The sequence below is a fragment of the Papilio xuthus genome, unplaced genomic scaffold, assembly GCF_000836235.2.
Source record: "Papilio xuthus unplaced genomic scaffold, Pxut_1.1 DF826961.1, whole genome shotgun sequence".
Taxonomy (NCBI): domain Eukaryota; kingdom Metazoa; phylum Arthropoda; class Insecta; order Lepidoptera; family Papilionidae; genus Papilio; species Papilio xuthus.
Window position 1 is genome coordinate 4,229,166 of NW_013531688.1, and position 11,918 is coordinate 4,241,083.

General features: G+C 35.6%; 4 protein-coding genes across 5 annotated transcripts in view; 2 read left to right on the plus strand and 2 right to left on the minus strand.

The window, feature by feature from the left end:
• The window catches only part of UGT47A1 (UDP-glycosyltransferase UGT47A1), a 7,832-nt gene extending 7,397 nt beyond the window's left edge, over positions 1-435 (plus strand). Inside the window, exon 6 of the mRNA XM_013315555.1 lies at positions 10-435. Coding sequence (XP_013171009.1) covers positions 10-364 — 355 coding nt within the window. The 3' untranslated portion in view covers positions 365-435. The remainder of the gene's footprint in view (positions 1-9) is intronic.
• Positions 1-1,880, minus strand: part of Naa40 (N-alpha-acetyltransferase 40) — a 12,434-nt gene extending 10,554 nt beyond the window's left edge. The window contains exons 1-3 of the mRNA XM_013315556.1: positions 1,695-1,880; positions 1,268-1,524; positions 722-877 (exon numbers count right to left, since the gene is read on the minus strand). Coding sequence (XP_013171010.1) covers positions 722-877; positions 1,268-1,524; positions 1,695-1,700 — 419 coding nt within the window. The 5' untranslated portion in view covers positions 1,701-1,880. The remainder of the gene's footprint in view (positions 1-721; positions 878-1,267; positions 1,525-1,694) is intronic.
• A 307-nt stretch (positions 1,881-2,187) lies between these two features.
• On the plus strand, positions 2,188-5,241 carry LOC106120365 (alcohol dehydrogenase [NADP(+)]). 2 transcript variants are annotated; one of them, XM_013315690.1, is made up of 6 exons: positions 2,188-2,530; positions 2,607-2,774; positions 3,333-3,536; positions 3,725-3,975; positions 4,055-4,205; positions 4,747-4,839. In XM_013315690.1, exons 1-6 carry the CDS (start codon positions 2,465-2,467, stop codon positions 4,753-4,755), a joined length of 849 nt encoding a protein of 282 aa, XP_013171144.1. In that variant the 5' UTR covers positions 2,188-2,464; the 3' UTR covers positions 4,756-4,839. The 2 variants fall into 2 exon arrangements, with proteins under 2 accessions (XP_013171144.1, XP_013171143.1); XM_013315689.1 differs by having other exon boundaries at positions 2,189-2,530; positions 4,767-5,241.
• A 1,015-nt stretch (positions 5,242-6,256) lies between these two features.
• Positions 6,257-11,770, minus strand: Mcm5 (Minichromosome maintenance 5). The gene is made up of 13 exons (XM_013315693.1): positions 11,528-11,770; positions 11,300-11,447; positions 10,885-10,992; positions 10,575-10,747; positions 10,392-10,470; positions 10,046-10,204; positions 9,363-9,600; positions 9,008-9,201; positions 8,593-8,733; positions 7,967-8,143; positions 7,344-7,588; positions 6,865-7,007; positions 6,257-6,516 (listed from the first exon to the last, which is right to left on the minus strand). Exons 1-13 carry the CDS (start codon positions 11,680-11,682, stop codon positions 6,287-6,289), a joined length of 2,190 nt encoding a protein of 729 aa, XP_013171147.1. The 5' UTR covers positions 11,683-11,770; the 3' UTR covers positions 6,257-6,286.
• Between the last annotated feature and the right edge of the window lie 148 nt (positions 11,771-11,918).

Below are 11,918 nucleotides of genomic sequence, written 5' to 3' on the forward strand. Positions count from 1 at the left end.
TTTTTTCAGATATAAGCTAAATGCTATGAAATTACGAGCCAAGTTCCTGGACAGGCCACTCCCACCACTGGAAACTGCTGTTTACTGGATTGAATATGTGTTGAGGCACCAGGGTGCCACTCACATGCGCTCACCCGCCCATGACTTGTCACTTATACAATATTTATTATTAGATATAATAGCAATTAGCATAGCTACCACACTACTGACAGTGTTCATCCTCCACTTAATGTTTCGATACCTTTGCACAAGATGTATTCGGTGGTGGCCTAAAGAAAAGCTTGTCTTTGAAAACAGACTTTTCAGAAGGAATAGAAGTTTGTTACATTGCTTCATCTGGTTATATAAGTTTAAAGGTAATTAAGAATAAGTCAGTTTGTTAGTAGCTTCATTGTTATATATTTAAATGTAAATAATAAATGTGTAAGATATTTACTTGATTTGTTTTTGTAATTGTGATAAGATCCGGAGACTTTCCAATCAGCTTTGGAACAAATAATGTGCAAGGCAATAATACATTATTCTTTGTGCTCAGTATGTCAAGGTGAACTTTAAATGGTAAACATCATAACAATATTGTGTGATACATCAGTTTTATTGCATTAGCTATGAAGTAATTATCACCTAATGAAATTACTCTTAACCATTATAAAGGTTTGATTATAATATTGAAAAGGTTTATTGATGCTAATGGTCTGGTAATAAATAAATCTATACTTACCAATATAAGACAGGTTCACCAAAATCCATATCAAATCTGAAGTGTGAGAAAGCTAGAAGCTTGTCGTTTTGTTTTGCAATCAGGTACCATGCAGAATCATCGGTCATTTCCTCAACTTTGCGCTCGGGATTCCAGCCCCAAGCACATGTTTCATATCTGAAAATAATAGATACCATACATTTAAGGCCAATTTTAAACCATATTATATGTGTCTATAAGGAAATATTTCATAATAATTAATATCACATTTGTATTCTTTAAGAATTTTATAATTATTATGCTCTGCAACCCCTATGGGATCATCCTATGAGTTCTTATGGGACCACTTCTGTTTTGCTATGACTACTTGGCCATTTAGGAAACTAACCAGTTTTATAAATTAGTCTCTTGGAAGTTAATAAGAAACAAAACCGGATTTTCTAATATGGACAATTCATAAAATATACACGGGCCAATAATTTTGTAGTTGTTTATGAAATTATGGTAATTTGTAACTGCACCATAACACCACATAGTTTAAAAGACTATCTTCTTTAAATAACTTACAGTTTTCTCATATTTCTCTCTGTTAAGTTTATGGCCCATTCCAGCACATTCTTGTCAAGTTCAGTAACTCTTTGTATGTACATATCCACTTCCATGTCTTTATTACGGTATACCAATAGTTCCCTACATAAAGCCGCTAGATCAGTCAGTTTGTTTGCTGAAGTTACGTTACTCATTCCATCTGCTATTCGACGTTGTTCCAATTTCCTTGCCTGTCTCTTCTCTTTACTTTTGATGGTCGATGCGCTTGATTTTTTCTGAACAACATATAAGGTTAACGTTTTTTTTATAAATCATACGTTTAAATTGTATTTATCTACGTGACAATAATTCACAATATGAAATCGTGAATCGTAGAAATAACAAAACAATCTTAATTTCCATATATGAATTCCAAGATACATTTTAGACTTGAAACAATACTCACTCCCATATTGTTATTTATTAAAAACTGTAAATAATCGATATGTATTTATGATAAACTAACTATTTTTCATTTATAATTCAGAATTTTATTTTCAGGCGGCGGGAAATAATCGAAAAAACGCATACAAAACACAGTTAATTTTTTGTGTTTCCTTCAGACGTTTTCAATTTTGGTTGCTTTATTTCTGAAGTTTTATTGGTCATGATCTTAAATAGAACCAAATTCCACCAATCACTTCAAAGTATAACGTTGTTGCAAACATTGAAAACAATTCATGGTGAACATTGACATTCCAAAAGATTACGCGTTTATAAATTTTTGGATAAATTAAGATAAAAAAATAATTATTTTAAACCATCAAAAACTTTCTTTACTCAGTATAATATTTTTATAGTAGATTATTTATTCAAGACAAACTATAAGATATGAAAGAAGTGGAGAAACTCTCATTTCTGGACGAATTAGTAGCGGGAAGTTCAAAATACTAGGTTGTTACATCATAAAAATCAATACTAGATATCCCACAATTGCGGTGCATTATTCTCACATCCTGTCCTGTAGACATTTGGTGTAATATCGATCACAGCACGTACGGTACGATTGCTTTTAAATAATTAGTAAGCACTCATTAGAAAAAATACTTTCTTTTTTGGCTATTTGCCAAAATAGATCTGTCAGATTGTTCCTGAACAAAGACGTTTATTGAAGAGTGTGAGAGTGGTTGAAGTTTGTAGTCCAGCTAATCCAGGATTACGGAAAAAAAAAACACCATGCGATATGCGACGCTGTCCCAGACTGGGGATCTCATGCCTACATTGGGTTTAGGCACATGGCAGGTTTGTACTACCACACATCTTGTAAGTTTAAACTCTTCATGAATTAGAAAATTTAATAGTACAAAAATACTTTCAGGCCCCGCCTGATGTGATAGAATCGACTGTCTATAAAGCCTTAGATTTGGGCTACAGACACATCGATACTGCTTTCAATTACAACAATGAAGAAGCCATCGGTAATGCGATAAAACAATGGATTACTGATGGGAAGGGTACAAGAAAAGATTTATTTATCACTACGAAGGTCAGTCTCTCTAGTATAATTTTTATGTAATGGTAATATTGGTAAAAATTTCGTTCCGCCCTGTTATTGCGATATTGCGTTTTATTCATATAATTGTCCGCTGTGTTAGCAGAATCCGCCATTATCTAGCCGCGATGGTATCATTAGACCCATGTGTTGCGAGAATTATATTGATTTACAAGTTTTATAAACCAATATCAGAATTAAATTAATACGTTGTCCATAAAATGATTACACGATACGCAATATTAATACGAGAAATGCGTTTTCCACGGAATATAGAGTTAAAGGCTTTTTGAATAGATCGATATTTTTTAAATTAATAAAAAAACAAAACGTCGTCTTTTATGAAAAAGATGCTGGGTCAGAACGATTTTCGCTTCAAAATGTTTGCTATAAAATATCGATAGGAGAAAATGGACGTCACAAATTTTATATCTAAATGCTTAAGTATGAAACTCAGCACTGTTCATCAAAATGCGAATACTATGCGATTTTTTCGATTCCGATTTCGATATTGGATTTTGCAATTTTTTTATTTATTGAAAATATTTTCAGTTGCCTCATGTAGGCAACAGGGCGTCCGATGTGCGCAAATTTCTTGACCTACAATTGAGCCGTTTGCAAATGAATTATGTGGACTTGTATTTAATACATGTCCCGTTCGGTTTCCATTGCAACTTTGAGACCATGACACCGATGGTCGAGGAAAATGGGGAGTACGATCTCGACTTGGACACCGATCATATTAGTACTTGGCGGGTGAGTTTTACAGAATTTTTTTTCGCTTGCGTAAAGTATTCTTTGTTAAAACTCGAAATATCTTTTTATTTATTTATCGTCTGCCATTGGTATTTTACAAAGAAGAATTATGAATGCTAGCTTTGCGATAACCACTTAAATTTTGAATTAAAAATATTATCAAAATGAAATTACAAAATGATTAACAGGTGATGGAGCAATGCCAGAAGGAGGGTCTCATCCGCAACCTGGGCCTGTCGAACTTCAACCAGGCGCAGATCACCAAGATTATGAAGTACGCGACGCTGAAGCCGCAGGTGCTCCAGGTGGAGCTGCATGCCTACTTCCAGCAGCTGGAGTTGCGCAAGTTCTGCGCCGACAACGACATCGTGGTGACTGCGTACGCTCCGCTCGGCAGCCCCGGAGCCAAGGACCACTTCGTCAACAAATACAACTACAAGTACGTACTCACACATAACACACATAGTATCCTTTACTATTTCATTATCTATGTTTAAGTCGACACATAAAATTTTCAGCCCAGACGCTTTTCCGGATCTTTTAGGCCACCCAGAAGTAAAGGAGATAGCCACGAGACATGGCAAAACACCGGCACAAGTACTGTTAAATTTCTTAGTCAATCAAAAGGTCGTAGTCATTCCAAAGAGTACTAGTGAGAAGAGATTGAAGGTGTGTACTATGCTTTGTTTAATTTCGCCGTTTAGTGGCCATTTGATAGCGAATGCGCGGTAGTGTTCCTTTCAACAGTTGTCGCAGTACTCTGGTGCTTTCAATTAATTTCATAGTAACTCACCGTCTTCTCATCGCCCCTCCCACTTCATGTGCTGACAGAACTAAACTTTACAATCGTCCGCTCGTCCGAGCAATCCAATATTTTGAAATGATTTCTTCAAATATTATTATATAACTACAAGTCCTTTTGTGCGATGCATGATAAAACATAATAATCGCATGTCTCCATTTGAATCTACAATAAGGCATTTTTAAAAATAAATCCGGAATAGACGAAGGCTTAAAATTTTTGTTATTGTACTGGGAATCTGCAGTCTTTTAAAATCTTAAAAAAAAACTCTTAATATCACTGATGTGTCGATCATAATTTTTTTAATAAACTTTTATTCTTATACACTATACACTAACACAATATTTAATTATATTTAACATTTCATAAACTCATGTAATAGTTGCACGACTCATTATTTTGTTTCAGATCAACTGATTTTGTTTCAGGAAAACTCCGATATATATGATTTTGAGGTAATGCCAGCAGAAATAAATAGCTTAAAAAACTTAGACAAGGGCGAGGGAGGGCGTATATTTAATTTTCTCTTCTGGAAGGGCGTCGAAAAACATCCCGAATATCCTTTCAGTGTTCCCGGCGCGGTCTAAGCGGCATTATCATTTATACCCGGCGGTCTTGATCCTAATATTCTAGTTGAGTCATTTGTGTTATCATCAATTGTGTCTCAAGATGGATAAGTCGTACTACAATTATTTACATACATTTACGTGGAGGCGAAGCGGGGATTTTGGAATATACTCGAACGTAACAGTTTAACATTGCTCCAAATCAAGTACTCCCATCAATCAATATGATTGAACACAATTATACCCATTCTATAAATTCTTACTTAGTAGTGGAGGCGAAGCGGGGATTTTGGAATTTACTCGAACGTGACAGTTTAACATTGCCCCAAATCAAGTACATACATATAACCATGTGGAGTCGCGTTTTTAGGGCAGCTTGTCAGTAAACTAGGTTTTTTAACTTAGTATCATAATCGTCTCCCCTAAAAGTGCGGCCCTATACGAAGATAAGTGTGGTGGAATTATGGTACTTGACTGGGTGTAAGATTCCTTCTTATGTTTAACTGGCAAGCTAGAGTAAATCCCGAAATCGACGCTTCGCCTCCCCTACTATTATGGGATACATTTATGGAATTGAAAGTGTGAAAATAATTTACCGACATTCTTTTTAACCATTCCAATTAAGTTTAAGCTTGTGCCAGGAGATTTAGTATAACAAAATTACAATCTTATTTTTAGGAAATTAATATATTACTTTAGCTCATTGCAAAAAAACTAAAAAAAAAACAAAAAAAAACATTATTTTTTAAATTTTATTTTCTCTTTAAACATTAAATACTTCATATTTGAATAACCCTGGGTTGCTTGTTGAGACACATGTATAATGATATGTAGTCGTATCTCTTCTATAACTAGAGATAGTTGTGCAAGTGTTTCGGCAATGTAAACTCACGTCAATTTTGAGACATAATTGACGATAACTTTTTTCTACCTTTATCCGCTTCGTGATTATTTCTACGCTTGAATATAATGACCACCGAGTAGCTTCAACATTGTAACGTCAGTTCAACTGATATATAATTTTACTGTGCTCTGAGCATTGCTATTATCGTATTAATGTATTCAATACTTAAATGTGAACATTAGAATAGTCTGTAGTAACCAATACTTGCGGTTTATTAGTGTTTAATCCAATAAAGGCTACAAAAAATATTGGTGTTTTATTTATATTTTTCATACATTTTATGTTGTCCTCCTAATCCTATACTTTGATAATTTTTTCAAAGGCAACACCAAAGATATTAAAACTAAAGATCTGGGGTAATTATAATAGTTTTAATGAGGTCTTATTGGATTAATATAATAAAAGAAATATTACATTAAGAAGAAAAAGAAGCAATTAAAAAAAGTTTTATTTAGTTACAATTTTTATTTTTTTTATTTTATGACAGTCTGTATAACATTTTCCTTTGCAATCTGTGCTGCAGTTCGCCGCGTCTTATCATCGTATGTATGACTTTGAATATGGCTCGCTCTGGATACTTCTGTCTGATGAAGTCCTGTATGATGGTCTGCTCCGACACTTGGGAACCGACGGCGAATCTACGTTTTAACTGTTTCTCTATACGTGACAGCATCTCGTGGTCTTCCTCTGTAGTGAAACCTTCGGCACCTGAATATTAAAAATTAATTTATTACTGAGTTGGTAGTTCACATGTTCAAGTGAAACTATTAAATTGTTAGGAAATATTAGAAGTTTGTTTAGTATTATACTATTGACCTGTCAAAATATGTAGAAACTTACCCAAAACCTAGTCATGGAATAAGTGAATTATTCAATTACAGAAGTTAACACGTTCCATATGACATCGCCGGGAGGTTAGTAGGGTCAGTTCCCCTCGCTAGAGAATTTAAAAATGTAAAACAAGCAAGGTCTTGACCTAGTCTAATCAGCGGTTGGCGATGCCCATAGTTAGTAATTTTTTTTAGAATTAAAATGTAATGAATTGTATGTATGTACCCGCGAGGCTGCCGGTCATGGCGGCGTCGAGTGTGGAGACTTGGAAGAGACGCAGCGCCTCCGCCACGTGCACCTCAGTCGCGAACGGCGCTAGTTGCATCTTGGCCAGCGACTCCGATATACGCACTATAGCCTCCAATTGTCTGAAAATAACTCACACCCGTGACTTAAAAGTGTTGATAGAGACGACAGAGAGAGTTCTGCGACATCTACGCATGCTGACTTTAGGCTGTAAATTCTTTAACGATCTACTGAATGTTGATCCGCCTTAAGTCAAGAAGGAATTTTATTAGATAATTTAAGAATTTTAGATCTACGGTTAAGTCCTAATTACTACTAGAGGATTAACGTGTGACATACACAATTGATTTGTAAGTGTTCAGAGCCGCTGTGACTTTACGAAAGATAATATGTTTATGTAGTTACATTGTATACAAGAACAGTGTGTGTGTGTGTGTGTGTTTGTGTGTATGTGTTACCTGACAGTGATAGGTATAGAGAGTCGTTTGTCAGCATGTCGCTCGTGCTGCGAGGCGCCGGCGCGCATGAGTACGTATCGTGCGCGCAGGCGCTCCGCGGCGGCGGCGGAGAGTCGCGGGCCGCATCGCGCGCGACAGTACGCCCCGTAGCGACGCAGCACGCCCAGCGGCAGCTCCCCAGAGCTCAGCTCCCGCTCTACGCTGTCCCTGCCCATGTGCACTGACATTATGTGCTTCGCTAGAGTCTGTACACCAACGCAATAATAAACATGATTTATTTTTATTTAAATTTTTGTGCTCTTAACTTCATGGGAGTGGCTGCACGGAACACAATGTTAGGTGTGTTGGGGTGTAGCTGGATGCGCGGGGAAGGCACTGCGCAAATCACTTTGAGTCGCCAACATATTTTAAAAGAGTTATACTATCAGCTAGAAAAGTTAAGTCGAACCTTTTCCTTAAAACTAAGAGACATATTTAAGATTGATATTTCTCTGTGCCTTCATTGTTTAGGATTGTTTTCCAATAATTTAAAATATGCGACGAAAATTAAGCAAAAAAGAAAATGAATAGATCCATCCGCAACACAAATAATAAAAATAACACTGTGTGGTAAATATACTTACAATATCTCTATTCTGGTCGTGTTCATCTTTGACAATAAATATCATGTCAAAGCGCGAGAGTATTGTGGGCATGAAGTCGATGTTGTCGTCAGCCTTGGTGTCGTCCCAGCGGCCGAACACTGAGTTGGCCGCCGCCAGCACGGAGCACCGCGAGTTCAGCGTTGTTGTTATACCTGCCTGCGAGATAAAACTTTCCTTAGCTATTACACGTCACATTTTTAATATTAAAAAATACAACTTAATTTTAATTATTTTATTTTTGCAGTCAAAATAATTTTAAGTAATGAGATTGTACCACTGCCATGATCTTCATATACTATGGAAGACGAAAAAAACATTAACAATTAGTTAAAAACGTTAAATTATTAATTTGTAAATAATGTAATAAACTGTTGGCTTCCACTGTTAAAGAACGTGAATTAAATAAAAAAAAATGTTTCATACAAGTGACACGGTGGTGGAATTTAACGATAACCATCACCTGCTTTTCCAGCTATTTAGACTCAGTTTATTATACTGTATACTTCTTTTTAAATACGTTAGTCTCAAAATCATCTGAGCACTGCTCACTTCCTTCCCCTCTATACCTAAAATTGTTCTGCGCAGCGAATCGAAGAAGCGCTTACCTTGGCGATGGATATGGTCTGCTGCTCCATAGCCTCGTGTATGGCGACGCGGTCATCCTCACGCATCTTGTCGAACTCATCAATGCAAACAACGCCGCCGTCAGCCAGCACCATCGCACCGCCCTCCATCACGAAGTTACGCTGCATCATCGAATAACATTAGTTACGATTAATCTGTGTGTTTCTTCATGCTATGAATTAGAATAATCTGAATATTTCTTGCTACGGTTGGATTTAAACTTTTCATAAGATCTGGCTCCATTAATAACTGGGCTTAAATAAATAAAATTTAATTTAATTCAATTTCCAACTTTAATTACTGAGACAAACAAAAAAAAACTACAAGAAATACTTTAAGGGAAAAATATTTAAAAAATAATCTTAAAGTGGCTGACTATTAAATAAATATACTTACACTTCCAGGATCCCTGATAACTGATGCGGTAAGTCCTGCAGCACTGGAGCCCTTACCCGAGGTGTACACCCCCACGGGGGCAGCTTTCTCCACAAATTTCAGCAACTGGGACTTGGCTGTTCCAGGGTCACCCAGTAACAGAATATTGATGTCTCCTCGCCGGGTCAGACCATCCGGTAGCCTTTTACGAGACCCTACAAATATTTATTACTGCAAAGTTTCCACAATGCAAACGCGTTTTATATTCAAGGACATTAATTTCCTTCCTTTAAATATTATTCCTTTATCTATTATCAGTTTGGTGTACGATAATCAATGTTAAGTGGGTTACGAATTTGTTTCTTAATATACATACCTCCAAATAACAAACAGGCGATAGCTTTTTTCATATCGACAACGCCGAAGACACTGGGCGCGATGGACTTGGCAATCCTTTCGTATATGTCGGGGGACGCGGCCAGACGGCGGAACTGTTCCTCCTCCTCGGAGGTGAAGGGACGGAGTCCACCCGTCACGCCTTCCTCCGCGGTCAGCCCAACCGCACGCAAGTACGACGACCTCACCCCTACTGAACCTTTGTCCCGGTTCTCTTTCTGTTCATAAACAATAATAATTTTCTTCACTTAAATTTAGTTTAATACTCATAATTCATAAATGTAAAATAATTTATGAAAATTTTTAATTATTGTATGCCCAAATGACTTTTAAAAGAAGGGCTTTCTTCTACAGCAACCTTGTAGCCCGAGTTCCTTTAAAATTAAGTTATCAAAACTTTCTTACTAATGATTTAATTATACTACAATTAATTATCGAATCACTTTTTTTTTTGTCCAGGCTTTATCTGCGATCAGTATTTAGTACTTTAAGCAGATGTGAAGAAAGAGTAATTTTTTTAGAATATTTTCTCTATCAAGAAAATTTCTTCTTTTAAGTCAATGGGTCTTATTTATCCTATTATGGTGGCACTTTTAAGCCTCCTTCTGTGGCCACATTTAGGTAAGGTTGCACCAACGGGATTATAGTGATCGATTCACTTACGCCAATTTTAGCTATCTTCTTAATGGAGTATATGCCGAGTACTGTGACTCGCGCACCGGGCGCCACTCGCTCGCACAGTGTACGCTCGCAATACACCGTCAGGTGACGCGGCATCTCACCCTGCGGTATGCTCTCCGGACTCTCTTGTAACTTCAACACCTAAAAAACACAGTCAAAACTCTATAAACGAGTCATTGTGTAATACAGCTCAGACAATCGCCAAACCACTTTGAATGAGTCATTGTTTAATCCAGTCCAGACAAACTTCATAAGCGAGAAAATTATTGTGGTTCCATGGACTCTTGCTTATCTAGGTAGTCTGACTTTGTAACAAACTGTTGCTTACCTGATAGTCTATGCATTTACATTTATCTGGTATAATGAAGTATGGATCCAAAGGACATTTAGGTCGACCAGCTTGTTCCCTGAAAATAATTTATTATCCTTTAATTTAAATGATAATAACAATAATTTATTTAAACTATGATGTGGATTTTTGTATAATATATTTAAATAGCATTTAACTTACGTATTACATTTTCTAGGCATAACATATCCCTCAAGACCAGGTTTGACAGGCAAGTTGGGTATAATATTACGACAAGAACGACATTGTATTGATATTTTTGTCGCCTTTGCTTTTATAGCTGATGTTGATATCACAATACCTGGTATCTTTACAAGACGTGAAACTGTATCAGACTGAAAAATATAATAAATAATAAATTAATTTTCAAATATTATATAATCTTTTTTTTAGTCGTTGTTAATTATAAGTCGTGCATTTTATAACATTAAAGGTATGCACCTAAAAATATTAAATATACGTAGAAATCTACCTTAAGTTCTCTTAAATTAGACGGATGTGCATCAGATGACAGTAAGACTTGTATGTCTTCAACTTTCTCCTCACCTTCAGGTCGAGGGGCAGTCAGCTCATCTGCTAACTGAAATATATTATTTTGGATGTGGTGACTTGCAGATTTTGAAGTTTATTAGAATCTGAATAAGTGAGAGTCCAGTTTCTTGCCTATGGAGATCATCCATCAGGGCTCGGACTCTAACTTATATTTCTGTCTTATCCAGATTTGACGGTATATAATTGACATAAGTTAAGTTGATAAGTGTTCTTAGCGTTTACTTGTTTGATTTAAAGGATATTATTTAACATCCTTGTCCTATACTATTTGAACGTTTTTGTTTTGAAACCTTTCAATGTCTCTTAGTAGTTAAACAGTGTTTAAAAAAAATTACCTCTTTAGCTGCTTCTTCCAAAACTGGCAAATGTTCAGTTGGTTTCTTATATAATTTTTCTGCTAAAATATCATCAAAACTAGACAAATCTTCTATATTTATTTCAACCCAGTATTGGTTTAGGTTATAATTACGTTTGAGAGCATCTCTGAAACAAGAAGTGAAATAAAAACAAATTATGTTATAATTACTAATGTACTTATTAAGTTACGAATGTTATCTACAAACCTATATTTGTAATTGAAATTCCCCGTATGATATTGTCGAATAAATTCTTTGAACTTTTTCTTTACGGCTTGCAGGTTGATTTGATCTTGTGATTCATTTTCCTCGACGCCAAAATTATCAGAAAAAAAGACTCCAGGATCATCGAAGCCTTCCATTATAATTATTTAATGATATGTGTGATATTTAAAATTATAATGTTAAAACAAGCCAACTTCAAATCAAAGTTTTACTTAATTTGGCGCGTATTTTGACATATGACAGAACAACAAAAGCACATTGATGTTAGGATGAGCGTTTTAAAATTTATTGAAACAATAATTATTTAAAACACTCAAAAAACCTCATTAAGGAAAAATGGTCTCGCATTTGATTTCAGCAAAATTTCTCTATT